Below are 19,268 nucleotides of genomic sequence, written 5' to 3' on the forward strand. Positions count from 1 at the left end.
CACTGTGTCCATCAAATGCTGCCAGTGTGCCAATCAAATGCTGTCACTGTGCCATATCAAATGCTCCCACTGTGCCATCAAATGCTCCCACTATGCCCATCAAATTATGCCACTGTGCCATATCAAATGCTCCCACTGTGCCCCCTCAAATGCTGCCACTGTGCCCCACCAAATGCTCCCACTGTACCCCATCAAATGCTGTCACTGTGCCCCATCAAATGCTCTCACTGCGTCCATCAAATGCTGCCAGTGTGCCAATCAAATGCTGTCACTGTGCCATATCAAATGCTCCCACTATGCCATCAAATGCTCCCACTGTGCCCATCAAATGATGCCACTGTGCCATATCAAATGCTCCCACTGTGCCCCCTTAAATGCTGCCACTGTGCCCCACCAAATGCTCCCACTGTGCCATCACATGTTCCCACTGTGTCCATCAAATGCTGCTAGTGTGCCCCTCCGCCTGCTCTGCAATGCATGAATCTATCTATTGGTGATAGAGGGGGTGGCTAGAGAGAGGGGGCGGCACCCGTGCTCCCTTATGGAAGCACCACCACTGTATCCTCAGCATCACCACACTTTTGTTTACCATTGTTTACTTCCTCCAGCCCCACAACATAAAGTTCTTACCTCCTGCAGCTAGGATATAAACAATGTAGAAGCCTGTACATTGCACCCACAATGCACTGATTGCACTTGCAATATTCTTCAGGTTTCAGCACAAAAATGTAATAATACACATTTTTTTTATTTCATCAATGTAGGCTCATGTATTACATTTTTGCAAAAGGTAGACCATGGGGTTGATTTACAAAAGGCAAATAGACTTTGCAAGGGAAATTGCACTTTGCAAGCGACTTTGCCCCAGAGGTTAGTGAATGAGGTAACTTCCATCATCCAATCACAGGCAAGCAAAAATGCTGTTTTTCTTTTCCTTGCACATGATTGGCTATTCTTTGCAAAGTGAAACTTCACCACATTCACTAAGCTTGGGGGCAAATTCCCTCGCTAAGTAAACAGTGTATTTGCTTGTATTAAATCAACTTCTATGCCTGGATTGATCCCCTTGCCAGGCCTTCTCCTCAATCAAAGCTGACTGTATTCAGGTGTCTGTGAAAATCTGAGCACCCATTTATGTAACACCTTGTTTGTTATGAGAGATGACGACACAAGACACGCCCATGCACTAATATTTAGCCAGCAAAGTGTTGCAAGAAGTTCATCGATAGGAAACTTATAATAATAAAGTTATGTAGGTAGGTGGTAAGGATAATAGAATCTCCACACTGTGCGATGCCACCCTCTCTCCCTCCCGGGTGCCCTACCTGTAAACCACTGCAAGGGGCTGCCATGCCAGCAGCATACAACCCTCACCTGACAGAGGGGCGTGCCTTGCTAGAATAAACTTGGAAGGGGCGTGGTTATGCAGATACTGCGCCTAGTGTTCACTGCCGATTGGAGAGCGCTTGCAGTCCTTAGTTCCTCTCTTGTTATTATTGGCGTTTACCTGCTGGGGGCGTGTCTTAGCTGTCCGAGTGTCCCCCTCTGGCTGTCATTTCCTCGGGTGTGCGGGCAACATGGCAAGCTGCAGCTCTGGACAGATCCCGGGGGCCACACCGGACTCCGACTCGGACTCGGATACCGAGGGGCTCCGTCCCCGGCTGCAGGTCATCCACAGCGGCCACTTCATGGTCTCCTCACCCCACCGGGGGAAAGAAGCCGAGGGTCCGGGCAAGGTCCCAGCCAGCAGCATCGATCCCACGCTGACCCGACTCTTCGAGTGTATGAGCCTGGCCTACAGGTGAGTCCCGACTCTGCAGGAGCTGACAGCTGTCCCTGATTTCTACAATCCCAGGAAGTGGCCCTGATCTTCCGCACTCACCATCGGCACTGCAATCCCCTTCTGCCCTCTTCTACCCCATACAATCCTTTCTATACTATACATCATCATCATCATTCTATCTGCAATCCCCCTCTACCCTCTTCTACCCCATACAACCCCCCTCTGCCCTCTTCTACCCCATACAATCCCCCTCTGCCCTCTTCTACCCCATACAATCCCCCTCTGCCCTCTTCTACCCCATACAATCCCCTTCTACCCTCTTCTACCCCATACAATCCCCCTCTGCCCTCTTCTACCCCATACAATCCCCCTCTGCCCTCTTCTACCCCATACAATCCCCCTCTGCACTCTTCTACCCCATACAATCCCCTTCTACCCTCTTCTACCCCATACAATCCCATTCTACCCCATACAATCCCCTTCTACCCTCTTCTACCCCATACAATCCCCTTCTACCCTCTTTTACCCCATACAATCCCATTCTACCCCATACAATCCCCTTCTACCCTCTTCTACCACATACAATCTCCTTCTACCCTCTTCTACCCCATACAACCCCCCTCTGCCCTCTTCTACCCCATACAATCCCCTTCTACCCTCTTCTACCCCATACAATCCCCTTCTACCCCATACAATCCCCTTCTACCCCATACAATCCCCTTCTACCCCATACAATCCCCTTCTACCCTCTTCTACCCCATACAACCCCCCTCTGCCCTCTTCTACCCCATACAATCCTTTTCTACCCTCTTCTACCCCATACAATCCCCCTCTGCCCTCTTCTACCCCATACAATCCTTTCTATACTATACATCATCATCATCATCATCATCCTATCTGCAATCCCCTTCTACCCCATACAATCCCCTTCTACCCTCTTCTACCCCATACAATCCCCTTCTACCCTCCTCTACCCCATACATTCCCCTTCTACCCCATACAATCCCCTTCTACCATTTTCTACCCCATACATTCCCCTTCTACCCCATACAGTCCCCTTCTACCCTCCTCTACCCCATACATTCCCATTCTTTCCCATACAATCCCCTTCTACCCTCCTCTACCCCATACAATCCCCTTCTATCCCATACAATCCCCTTCTACCCCATACAATCCCCTTCTACCCTCTTCTACCCCATACAATCCCCTTCTAACCTCTTCTACCCCATACAATCCCCTTCTACCCTCTTCCACCCCATACAATCCCCTTCTACCCCATACAATCCCCTTCTAACCTCTTCTACCCCATGCATCATCATCATCATCCCATCTACACTGCAATCCCCCCTACCCTCCTCATAATCATCATCATCCCATCTACACTACAACCCCCTTCTACCCTCTTCTACACCATACATCTTCATCATCATCTCATATACACTGCAAACCACTTTCTACCCTTTTCTACCATATACATCATCATCTCATCTATACTGCAACCCCTTTCTACCTTTTTCTACCCCATACATTATCATCCGGTCTACACTGCAATCCCCTTCTACCCTCTTCTACCCCATACAAACCCCTTCTACCCCATACAATCCCCTTCTACCCTCTTCTACCACATACAATCCCCTTGTACGCTCTTCTACCCCATACATCATCATCATCCCATCTACACTGCAATCCCCCTCTACCCTCTTCATCATCCCATCTACACTACAATCCCCTTCTACCCTCTTCTACACCCTACATCTTCATCATCATCTCATCTAAACTGCGAACCCCTTTTTACCCTTTTCTACAATATACATCATCATCTCATCTACACTACAACCCCCTTCTACCCTCTTCTACCCCATACATCATCATCATCCTATCTGCACTGCAACCCCCTTCTACCCCATACATCATCATCTCATCTACACTGCAATCCCCTTCTACTCTATACATCATCATCTCATCTACACTGCAATCCCCTTCTACTCTATACATCATTATCCCATCTACACGGCAATCCCCTTCCACCCTCTTATACCCCATACATCATCATCCCATCTACACTGCAATTCCCTTCCACCCTCTTATACCCCATACATCATCATCCCATCTACACGGCAATCCCCTTCCACCCTCTTATACCCCATACATCATCATCCCATCTACACTGCAATCCCCTTCCACCCTCTTATACCCCATAGATCATCATCCCATCTACACTGCAATCCCCTTCTACCCTCTTATACCCCATACATAATCATCCCATCTACACGGCAATCCCCTTCCACCCTCTTATACCCCATACATCATCATCCCATCTACACTGCAATCCCCTTCCACCCTCTTATACCCCATACATCATCATCCCATCTACACTGCAATCCCCTTCCACCCTCTTATACACCATACATCATCATCCCATCTACACGGCAATCCCCTTCCACCCTCTTATACCCCATACATCATCATCCCATCTACACTGCAATCCCCTTCCACCCTCTTATACCCCATACATCATCATCCCATCTACACGGCAATCCCCTTCCACCCTCTTATACCCCATACATCATCATCCCATCTACACTGCAATCCCCTTCCACCCTCTTATACCCCATACATCATCATCCCATCTACACGGCAATCCCCTTCCACCCTCTTATACACCATACATCATCATCCCATCTACACTGCAATCCCCTTCCACCCTCTTATACACCATACATCATCATCCCATCTACACGGCAATCCCCTTCCACCCTCTTATACCCCATACATCATCATCCCATCTACACTGCAATCCCCTTCCACCCTCTTATACCCCATACATCATCATCCCATCTACACGGCAATCCCCTTCCACCCTCTTATACCCCATACATCATCATCCCATCTACACTGCAATCCCCTTCCACCCTCTTATACCCCATACATCATCATCCCATCTACACGGCAATCCCCTTCCACCCTCTTATACACCATACGTCATCATCCCATCTACACGGCAATCCCCTTCCACCCTCTTATACCCCATACATCATCATCCCATCTACACTGCAATCCCCTTCTACCCTCTTATACACCATACATCATCATCCCATCTGCTCATGGATGGGAAGGGGGAAATGGGACAAGTACCCCAGGGCCCCTGCCAGAAGGATCCCCCCCCACCATACAAAAAAAAATCAATTGGTTTACTTTATTAAAAGTTATGTTGGGAAGCAATATTGTACCTGTAGTTATCTGTAAAAGTTTTTACTTTGGTTTATTTTTATTTTATTTATGTATCAATTTTAACCTCTCTGGCGGTATTATTCTTTCTGGATTTAGGTGCTGAAAGCGGGACAATTATTTTGCATGGAAATTTGGCGTTTTATACTGTAGGCCTGTAATTCTTAGGAATAACTCACTTAAATCTGTCCAAACAAGAGTCTAGTAGGCATCCCGGGTATGATAAAGTTCGAAAAACAAAACATCAATTATGATATAATAAATAACTATAAATAATTATAACAAATAATAATGTAATTATAATAAAAAATTATTCAATAATGTAATCAACTCAAAATCACTGAAATTTGCTCAGTTGCAGAATTGTCGCTGTCATTACTTTTATTTTTTTATGACGAATTTCCCCACAAATCGCTATCGCACAATTCTGCAAGTGATTATAATTTATTATTGCTGTTTTCTAGCTGCTCTAAAATCACTTTTGACATAAAGGGACACTTTTGGTTGCTATGGACAATCTACAGTTTGCAGGGAGAAAGAACAGTTTTTATTATATAAAAGTACATGCAGGACACTGGGCAGACCACTAGGGACAAGGGGGGTGTGTATTTTTTTACATACAGTACTGTAATCTATAAGATTACAGTATACTGTATGTAATGTGTTTGTTTACCTTTTTGAATTTGGCGCCGTTCTCTGCCCCCGTGCGTCGTAACGTCGCAGGGAACGGAGATCGGAGGCACACAGAGGCACTGTGTGAATCGAGCGAGCACCCGCTCGCTCACACAGCGCGGTGGCATCGCTGGATCCAGGGACAAGGTAAGTAAACCAAGCCTGTGGATTCAGCAAGGCGAGCCCGAGTCTGACTCGGGGTTACCGATCGCAGCACAGAAATTTAACCCCGAGTCAGACTCGGGAATACCGCCAGGGGGGTTAAAGGGATCTGAACAACAAGAAGCAAAGTTCCTGCTAATGTGACCCCTCTGATTGGCTGTCACAGCATGAACTGAACTACTTTAAGATCACGTGTACTGCTGTCTGAAACAGCTCTCATTCCTAGTACACATAAGAAGATCGGACAAAAAAATACAGTTTTCGTAGCGATCGTACAATAATCTGATCGTTAGTACACAGCTTTCGAGAGCCGATCACAAAAATGCATGCAAAATTATCCAAAGAGACAAACACGAAAATTGTTCTCGTACAATAACAGAACAAATGATTTTCGTTTAATCAGTACAGTACTCAACCCCAAAAAAATCAAGTGACCAAGACCGGGAAATGCTCGGAAACGAAAGAATACATTACATTACAATACAATACAATACAATACAATACAATGCATTACATCATTGCGGGAAGTCGTATTGTCTTATGAGAATTTTTGTAACTTTAGCAACTTATTCGTTTTCGATATGAGACTAGCATGCAAAAAAAAACGGCCGATCAATCGTCCAATACTCTCAGGCCTCGTACACACGACCGAGTTTCTCAGCAAAAACCAGCAAGAAACTTGCTGGGAGATATTTTTTTGCCGAGGAAACCGGTCGTGTGTACATTTTCGTCGAGGAAACTGTCGAGAAACTCGACGAGCCAAAAAGAAAGCATGTGCTCTATTTCCTTGACGGGAATGGAGAAAATTGGCTTGTCGAGTTTCTCGACGGCTTCACAAGGAACTCGACGAGCAAAACTATGTGTTTCGCCCGTCGAGTTTCTCAGTCGTGTGTACGAGGCCTCATCGTGTGTACTAGGCATAACAACCGGTTTCTATTGAACGGTCATGCTGGAAAACCAGTATTCGATTATTGCTCGAAGCCAATGACTGCAAGCACTGATCTGTGTATTCTGGTGGGTGGTAAGTCCCCCTCCATGGGCATCCGCTCCATAGGGCAAGGGGGGTCGTTTGTCCCCCCCTGGAATCGCCGGGGAGAGCCAGAAGCGGGCCGAACTGGCCCTGGGGCCGATTTAAGCGGTGACTGCAGCGCTCCTCTCCCCTCTAGTTGTCCCTTATTTAGAGTGCCTGTCCTTCTTCTGGAATCAAATCCATTTGTCCCTCATTCCAAAAGGTTCCTCTTTTTGACCTGAAATAAATATACTGTCAATATAGTGTAGTGTTTCAGTCAAGGGAAAGGGGTGCTGTGTAATGTAAAGAAGTCCAGTGATGTAGGGTGCTGTGTAATGTAAAGGGGTCCAGAGCTGTGGGGTGCTGTGTAATGTAAATGGGTCCAGAGCTGTGGGGTGCGGTGTAATGTAAAGAAGTCCAGTGATGTAGGGTGCTGTGTAATGTAAAGGGGTCCAGAGCTGTGGGGTGCTGTGTAATGTAAAGGGGTCCAGAGCTGTGGGGTGCGGTGTAATGTAAAGAAGTCCAGTGATGTAGGGTGCTGTGTAATGTAAAGGGGTCCAGAGCTGTGGGGTGCTGTGTAATGTAAAGGGGTCCAGAGCTGTGGGGTGCGGTGTAATGTAAAGGGGTCCAGAGGTGCAGTTGTGGAGAGGGGGTACACAGTAGTGACAAAGAGATATTGAAAGATGCAGGGGGCACAGTGGGGTGTTTTTACATTTTAACGTGGGGGCGCTGCCGAAGCGCCCCCCTCTGAAAAAATTTCAGCGGACACCCATGTCCCCCTCCCCTGTCAGAAAACATTAGCGTGGCACGAGAGATTATCGCATCACACATTGTTTGTGTTGGTACAGGGATCTGTTTTTTTTTCTTTTCGTTCACTCACCCTGCTGACGCCCATATGTGTTAGATGGCTGACAAGAGGTTAAAGTGGATGTAAACTCACTCTCATCCTTTCTAAACTACTGCCATAGTGCTGATCTATTAGAATCGACGTGCCTCCTGCATGTATCCTTACCTGTCTAATGTCTCCCCTCTGTCTGTTATAAGAACTGAAAAACTGTGGAAAAACTGTCTGGAGCTCTGTGGGTGGAGTCGTGATGTCAGTAGACTCCCCGCCCACCTCTACACTCCCCTTACACTAAATTCTGCTATGATCACTAGCATCCAGTCAAAATCCAGAAAAGTAACCACATGACTTCAGAAAAAGAGTGGGGGTGGGAATTAAAAAATAATGCCTGTCTCCAGACTAGTGCATGAGATATGTAAATAACCCGTCACTCACAGCAAGTCTCTGCAAGTCCGTTTTATTTCACTGAACAATAAAAGAGGATTGCTCAGAGCTGGATTAACTCTGTGTGGCAAGACTGGGCACAGATGATAGGAAATCTTATACTGTACATTGTGACAGCAAAGAAATTTTTTTTTTTTGGGGTTTACATCCACTTTAAAGTGTCACTAAAGGAAAAAAAAATTTTTTCTTTAAAATAACAAACATGTTATACTTACCTCCATTGTGCAGTTCGTTTTGCACAGAGTGGCCCCGATCCACGTCTTCTGGGGTCCCTCGGCGGCTGTCTCTGGTCCTCCCCCCAATTACTCATCACATTTATGCGAGAGAGCTCGCATGGTGATGAGTCCTTGTGGGGGCGCTCCCGTGAAACAGCGAGCGGCCATAGCCGCTCACTGTATCACTCAGCCCCGCCCCTCGGCGCGCCGCGTCACTGGATGTAATTGACAGCAGCGCCAGCCAATGGCTGCGCTGCTCTTAATCCGTGCGCTCTAGCCAATCAGCGGCCAGGCTGAGCGGCGAAGAGGATCTCGGGACTGAGCGCAGGACTTTTGAGGGGTCAGGTAAGTAAAACGGGGGCTCGGGGGGGGGGCGGCCTCATCAGATGTTTTTTCACCTTAATGCATAGATTGCATTAAGGTGAAAACTAACTAACTCCTTTAGGCTCCATTCACACTAATGCTTTTTTTGATGCATTTTGCATTTTGCAGAAATGCAGGGACATTTTTTAACATGGTTTCCTATGGAACATGTTCACATCAATGCTTTTTTGTGCCTCTGCGTTTTTGGAAAGGGTCAGGGACTTTTTTTCCTGCAAAAAGCAGCGTTTTGCATGCAATAGAATTCAATGGACCTGCATCTAAAACGCAAGTACCGCGATTTTGCCGTGATTTGTGTTTTTTTTTTTACCTGTTTATAGCTGGTTGTTAAAGGAAATGTAAAAAAAATTAAAATTACTGGCAAAAAAAACCCGCAAATCGCGGTAAAATCACGGTAAAAACACACGTCAAAAAACGCAGCAAGCACTGCAAAAAGCATTGCAGAAACGCTCAAAAGCAACATGCATAGGTGTGAATCGAGCCTTAAGGAAGGTAACCATTATCTGTATATGTTTGTGAGACCTCATAATGATGTTGTATCATACATATTGCAAAATGTGTGACTATCATTGACAAAGTAAACAGACTCCATTGTTATCGATCAGTTAGTGATTAAAAGTCAATTACAGAAGAAATTCTGTACAGGCGTAGGTCCAGTATTTGTCAGGCTACGCCAACCTCTCTGATCTGTTTTTATATAAGTGCCTTGAAAAAGTATTCATACCTCTTTGAAATTTTCTACATTTTGAGATGTTACAACCAAAAACGTAAATGTATTTTATTGGGATTTTATGTGATAGACCAATACAAAGTGACACATAATTGTGAAGTGGAAGGAAAATGATAAATAGTTTTCAAATTTTTTACAAATAAATATCTGAAAAGTGTGGTGTGCATTTGTATTCAGCCCCCTTTACTCTGATACCCCTAACTAAAATCTAGAGGAACCAATTGCCTTCAGAAGTCACCTATTTAGGAAATAGAGTCTACCTGTGTATAATTTAATCTCAGTATAAATACAGCTGTTCTGTGAAGAACTCAGAGGTTTGTTAGAGAACCTTAGTCAACAACCAGCATCATGAAGGCCAAGGAACACACCAGCCAGGTCAGGGATAAAGTTGTGGAGAAGTTTAAAGCAGCATTGGGATACACAGCTTCCGCGCACCGCCAGCCATAGTAATGAATGGATGTATCCAGCTGTACACAGTTATGCCGCTACTTGTGGAAAACCTCACTTGCTTGAAGCTGTACTTCCCCTGAACACAGACAGTCTGCATCCATTGTCGTACACCTGTATGCATGCACAGGTTTCTTCAGGTAAACCTGTGTACAGTCACATACAGCCATTTGTTACTGTGGTCTGCTTCACGTGGCAGCTGTGTATGCCGGGTGTGGAAATGTGCCCACTATTACCTTTACATTGTACATAAGAATTTACACTTATCTTGAGTTACCCTGAGTATCCTGCATTTTTTTTATTTTAATTCAGCAAAGCCATGTACAGACGCATTTTCAGATCCATTTACACAGTAGATCTGTGAATAAAATACTACAAGACCCATCTTCCACACCAGCCAAGGGGCTCATAGTTCTCAATGGAGCACAAGCGTGGCGGCATTACCACACTCGTAGTCTATTGATTTCTTCCTACAGCCCCATAACCAAAGGTTTGTACCTCTGGTACCTCCATACAGACCTGGGATTGAAGAAATAATCTGCGGGGCCTGTGCATTGCACCAGTGATGCACTGCTTGTGGTTGCAATGCTTTGCAGGCGCCAATGGAAAAAATAAAAAAATTAATGCACGTTAGCTTTTTTTCAATATGGGTGCAATTATACAGTTTTTGAAAAAGGTGGAAATATGCGTTTTAAAGTTATAGGGTGCCAGATTGATCTGAGCAGTCTCTGGCTTTAAAAGTGCTGCTGTGAAACTCAGGCCTCATACACACGACCAAGGATCTCGACGGGCGAAACACATCGTTTTGCTCGTCGAGTTCCTTGTTAGGCTGTCGAGGAACTCGACGTGCCAATTTTCTCCATTCCCTTCGAGGAAAAAGAGAACATGCTTTCTTTTTGGCTCGTCGAGTTCCTCGACAGTTTCCTCGTCAAAAAATGTACACACGACCGATTTCCTCGGCAAAAAAAAACAAAACAGCAAGTTTCTTGCTGGTTTTTGCCGAGAAACTCGGTCGTGTGTACGAGGCTTCAGCCTGTGCCAAAAAACAAACAAACATGAAAGGGTTAATTAGTTGCTGGAATCCTGGGTTGTAGACTGGATGGGAAATATGAAGTTTACAATGAGGAGGCTAATGGAGTGAAGTTCTCTTTTCTGGAAGGGCTAACCAAATTAAATAAGACGGGTCTCTTTTATGTGGGGGCTACTGGGATAATATTTAGCAGGTTTCTTTAATGTTGGGGCTAATGGGATAATAATCTTGGATGTTGCTTAATATAGACTTGTTTATTCCAGGTCTGCTAACAAGGCTGATCTCTGTATGCATAAACAAATCATTTTTTTATTCTGTAGTTGTCATGGTGCTGCACATGTGATCCGATTTTGACACCAGATATTTAATGGCTTGACAGTTCAGTTGAGAATACAAACAACTGTCATGACATCACTATACCAATATGACATCACTATACCACTATGACATCACTATATCACTACACCACTATGACATCACTACACCACTATGACATCACTATACCACTATGACATCACACCACTATGCCACTATGACATCACTATATCACTATGACATCACTATATCACTATGACATCACTATACCACTATGACATCACTATATCACTATGACATCACTATACCACTATGACATCACTATGACATCACCGCTTCTTCAGATACAAGATATATTATACAGGAGTGACATAATAGTGTGTGACTGTAGGGGGAGGGGACATTAGAGTGTAAGCTCCTCTGTACAGAGACTGATGTGACTGTGGGGGGAGGGGACATTAGAGTGTAAGCTCCTCTGTACAGAGACTGATGTGACTGTGGGGGGAGGGGACATTAGAGTGTAAGCTCCTCTGTACAGAGACTGATGTGACTGGGGGGGACATTAGAGTGTAAGCTCCTCTGTACAGAGACTGATGTGACTGCGGGGGGGGAGGGGACATTAGAGTGTAAGCTCCTCTGTACAGAGTCCATCAGAGCCAGGAGGTTGATGACATCATCGGGGTAATCTCCGGGGGCCCATCACCCACACCGTGATCCCCATCCCCCGCACCTCGGGGAGGATCTCCCGCACCGCCTCAAAGAGCTCTGAGAGATCACAGAGGAGAGCAAGACAATGTGAGGAATAATCCCACTATGACATCACTATACCACTATGACATCACTATATCACTACACCACTATGACATCACTACACCACTATACCACTATGACATCACTATACCACTATGACATCAAACCACTATGACATCACACCACTATGACATCACACCACTATACCACTATGACATCACTATACCACTATGACATCACTATATCACTATGACATCACTATACCACTATGACATCACTATACCACTATGACATCACACCACTATGACATCACCCCACTATACCATTATGACGTCACTATACCACTATGACATCACACCACTATACCACTATGACGTCACTATACCACTATGACATCACTATACCACTATGACATCACTATATCACTATGACAACACACTACTATGACATCACTATATCACTATGACAACACACCACTATGACATCACTATACCACAATGACATCACTATACCACTATGACATTACACCACTATGACATCACTATATCACTATGACATCACACCACTATGACATCACTATACCACTATGACATCACTATACCACTATGACATCACTATATCACTACACCACTATGACATCACACCACTATACCACTATGACATCACACCACTATGACATCACACCACTATACCACTATGACATCACTATACCACTATGACATCACACCACTATGACATCACTATATCACTATGACATCACTATACCACTATGACATCACTATATCACTATGACATCACTATACCACTATGACATCACTATACCACTATCACATCACTATACCACTATGACATCACACCACTATGACATCACTATGACAACACACCACTATGACATCACTATATCACTATGACATCACTATACCACTATGACATCACTATACCACTATGACGTCACTATACCACTATGACATCACTATACCACTATGACATCACACCACTATGACATCACATCACTATGACATCACACCACTATGACATCACTATACCAATACCACTATGACAACACACCACTATGACATCACTATACCACTATGACATCACTATACCACTATGACATCACACCACTATGACATCACTATATCACTATGACATCACACCACTATGACATCACTATACCACTATGACATCACTATATCACTATGACAACACACCACTATGACATCACTATGACAACACACCACTATGACATCACTACACCACTATGACATCACTATACCACTATGACATCACACCACTATGACATCAATATATCACTATGACATCACACCACTATGAAATCACTATACCACTATGTCATCACTATATCACTATGACAACACACCACTATGACATCACTATATCACTATGACATCACACCACTATGACATCACTATATCACTATGACATCACACCACTATGACATCACTATACCACTATGACATCACTATATCACTATGACAACACACCACTATGACATCACTATATCACTATGACAACACACCACTATGACATCACACCACTATGACATCACACCACTATACCACTATGACATCACACCACTATGACATCACTATATCACTATGACATCACACCACTATGACATCACTATACCACTATGACATCAAACCACTATGACATCACACCACTATGACATCACTATACCACTATGACATCACTATACTACTATGACATCACTATATCACTATGACATCACTATATCACTATGACATCACTATACCACTATGACATCACTATATCACTATGACATCACACCACTATGACATCACACCACTATACCACTATGACATCACTATACCACTATGACATCACTATATCACTATGACATCACTATACCACTATGACATCACACCACTATGACATCACTATATCACTATGACATCACTATACCACTATGACATCACTATATCACTATGACAACACACCACTATGACATCACTATGACAACACACCACTATGACATCACTATACCACTATGACATCACTATACCACTATGACATCACTATACCACTATGTCATCACTATACCACTATGACATCACTATATCACTATGACATCACTATATCACTATGACATCACACCACTATGACATCACTATACCACTATGACATCACTATATCACTATGACATCACTATACCACTATGACATCACACCACTATACCACTATGACGTCACTATACCACTATGACATCACTATATCACTATGACATCACTATATCACTATGACATCACACCACTATGACATCACACCACTATGACATCACTATACCACTATGACATCACACCACTATGACAACACACCACTATGACATCACTATACCACTATGACATCACACCACTATGACATCACACCACTATACCACTATGACATCACACCACTATGACATCACTATATCACTATGACATCACACCACTATGACATCACACCACTATGACAACACACCACTATGACATCACTATATCACTATGACATCACTATACCACTATGACATCACACCACTATGACATCACTATATCACTATGACATCACTATACCACTATGACATCACACCACTATGACATCACTATACCACTATGACATCACTATATCACTATACCACTATGACATCACTATACCACTATGACATCACACCACTATGACATCACTATACCACTATGACATCACTATACCACTATGACATCACTATATCACTACACCACTATGACATCACACCACTATGACATCACACCACTATGCCACTATGACGTCACTATACCACTATGACATCACTATACCACTATGACATCACTATACCACTATGACATCACACCACTATGACATCACTATATCACTATGACAACACACCACTATGACATCACTATACCACTATGACATCACACCACTATGACATCACTATACCACTATGACATCACTACACCACTATGACATCAAACCACTATGACATCATTATACCACTATGACATCACTATACCACTATGACATCACACCACTATGACATCACTATATCACTATGACATCACTATACCACTATGACATCACTATATCACTATGACAACACACCACTATGACATCACTATACCACTATGACATCACACCACTATGACATCACTATATCACTATGACATCACACCACTATGACATCACTATACCACTATGACATCACCATATCACTATGACAACACACCACTATGACATCACTATGACATCACACCACTATACCACTATGACATCACTATACCACTATGACATCACACCACTATGACATCACTATATCACTATGACATCACTATATCACTATGACATCACTATACCACTATGACATCACACCACTATGACATCACTATACCACTATGACATCACTATACCACTATGACATCACACCACTGTGACATCACTATACCACTATGACATCACTATACCACTATGACATCACTATATCACTACACCACTATGACATCACACCACTATATCACTATGACGTCACTATACCACTATGACTTCACTATATCACTATGATATCACTATACCATTATGACATCACTATATCACTATGACATCACACCACTATGACATCACTATACCACTATGATATCACTATACCACTATGACATCAAACCACTATGACATCACACCACTATACCACTATGACATCACTATACCACTATGACATCACACCACTATGACATCACACCACTATGACATCACACCACTATGACATCACTATATCACTATGACATCACACCACTATGACATCACACCACTATGACATCACACCACTATACCACTATGACATCACACCACTATGACATCACTATATCACTATGACATCACACCACTATGACATCACTATATCACTATGACATCACACCACTATGACATCACTATACCACTATGACATCAAACCACTATGACATCACACCACTATACCACTATGACATCACTATGACATCACTATACCACTATGACATCACACCACTATGACATCACTATATCACTATGACATCACACCACTATGACATCACTATACCACTATGACGTCACTATACCACTATGACGTCACTATATCACTGATATCACTATACCACTATGACATCACACCACTATGACATCACACCACTATACCACTATGACATCACACCACTATGACATCACTATACCACTATGACATCACTATACCACTATGACATCACTATATCACTTTGACATCACTATACCACTATGACATCACTATACCACTATGACATCACACCACTATGACATCACACCACTATACCACTATGACATCACTATACCACTATGACATCACACCACTATGACATCACTATATCACTATGACATCACACCACTATGACATCACACCACTATGACATCACTATACAACTATGACATCACTATACCACTATGACATCACTATATCACTATGACATCACTATACCACTATGACATCACACCACTATGACACCACTATGATGTCACTATACCACTATGACATCACTATATCACTATGACATCACTATGCCACTATGACATCACACCACTATGACATCACTATATCACTATGACATCACTATACCACTATGACATCACTATATCACTATGAAAACACACCACTATGACATCACTATATCACTATCACATCACACCACTATGACATCACTATATCACTATGACATCACACCACGATGACATCACACCACGATGACATCACACCACTATGACATCACTATACCACTATGACATCACACCACCAGGACATCACACCACTATGACATCACTATATCACTATGACATCACACCACTATGACATCACTATACCACTATGACATCACTATATCACTATGACAACACACCACTATGACATCACTATATCACTATGACAACACACCACTATGACATCACTATACCACTGTGACATCACACCACTATGACATCACTATACCACTATGACATCACACCACTATGACATCACTATATCACTATGACATCACACCACTATGACATCACTATATCACTATGACATCACACCACTATGACATCACTATACCACTATGACATCACTATATCACTATGACAACACACCACTATGACATCACTATATCACTATGACAACACACCACTATGACATCACTATACCACTATGACATCACACCACTATGACATCACTATACCACTATGACATCACACCACTATGACATCACTATATCACTATGACATCACTATACCACTATGACATCACACCACTATGACATCACTATATCACTATGACATCACTATACCACTATGACATCACACCACTATGACATCACTATACCACTATGACATCACTATATCACTATGATATCACTATACCACTATGACATCACACCACTATGACATCACACCACTATGACATCACTATACCACTATGACATCACTATATCACTATGACATCACTATATCACTATGACAACACCCCACTATGACATCACTATACCACTATGACATCACACCACTATGACATCACTATACCACTATGACATCACTATACCACTATGACATTACTATATCACTATGACATCACACCACTATGACATCACTATATCACTATGACAACACACCACTATGACATCACTATATCACTATGACAACACACCACTATGATATCACTATACCACTATGACATCACACCACTATGACATCACTATACCACTATGACATCACACCACTATGACATCACTATACCACTATGACATCACTATACCACTATGACATCACTATACCACTATGACATTACTATATCACTATGACATCACACCACTATGACATCACTATATCATTATGACAACACACCACTATGATATCACTATACCACTATGACATCACACCACTATGACATCACTATACCACTATGACATCAAACCACTATGACATCACACCACTATACCACTATGACATCACTATACCACTATGACATCACTATATCACTATGACATCACTATATCACTATACCACTATGACATCACACCACTATGACATCACTATATCACTTTGACATCACTATACCACTATGACATCACTATATCACTATGACAACACACCACTATGACATCACTATATCACTATGACATCACACCACGATGACATCACACCACGATGACATCACACCACGATGACATCACTATACCACTATGACATCACACCACTATGACATCACACCACTATGACATCACTATATCACTATGACATCACACCACTATGACATCACTATACCACTATGACATCACTATATCACTATGACAACACACCACTATGACATCACTATATCACTATGACAACACACCACTATGACATCACTATATCACTATGACAACACACCACTATGACATCACTATACCACTATGACATCACACCACTATGACATCACTATATCACTATGACAACACACCACTATGACATCACACCACTATACCACTATGACATCACTATACCACTATGACATCACTATACCACTATGACATCACTATATCACTATGACATCACACCACTATGACATCACTATACCACTATGACATCACACCACTGTGACATCACTATATCACTATGACATCACTATACCACTACACCACTATGACATCACACCACTATGACATCACACTACTATACCACTATGACGTCACTATACCACTATGACTTCACTATATCACTATGATATCACTATACCATTATGACATCACACCACTATGACATCACTATATCACTATGACATCACACCACTATGACATCACTATACCACTATGACATCACCATACCACTATGACATCAAACCACTATGACATCACACCACTATACCACTATGACATCACTATACCACTATGACATCACACCACTATGACATCACACCACTATACCACTATGACATCACACCACTATGACATCACACCACTATACCACTATGACATCACTATACCACTATGACATCACACCACTATGACATCACTATATCACTATGACATCACACCACTATGACATCACCATATCACTATGACATCACACCACTATGACATCACTATACCACTATGACATCACTATACCACTATGACATCACACCACTATACCACTATGACATCACTATACCACTATGACATCACTATACCACTATGACATCACTATACCACTATGACATCACACCACTATGACATCACTATATCACTATGACATC

General features: G+C 42.8%; 1 protein-coding gene across 1 annotated transcript in view; it reads left to right on the forward strand.

Annotated features, from left to right (window-relative positions):
• The first annotated feature begins 1,513 nt into the window (after positions 1–1,513).
• The window catches only part of MLXIPL (MLX interacting protein like), a 187,254-nt gene continuing 169,499 nt past the window's right edge, over positions 1,514–19,268 (forward strand). The window contains exon 1 of the mRNA XM_040338321.1: positions 1,514–1,801. Coding sequence (XP_040194255.1) covers positions 1,578–1,801 — 224 coding nt within the window. The 5' untranslated portion in view covers positions 1,514–1,577. The remainder of the gene's footprint in view (positions 1,802–19,268) is intronic.

Source organism: Rana temporaria, chromosome 2 (assembly GCF_905171775.1).
Source record: "Rana temporaria chromosome 2, aRanTem1.1, whole genome shotgun sequence".
NCBI classification, from domain to species: domain Eukaryota; kingdom Metazoa; phylum Chordata; class Amphibia; order Anura; family Ranidae; genus Rana; species Rana temporaria.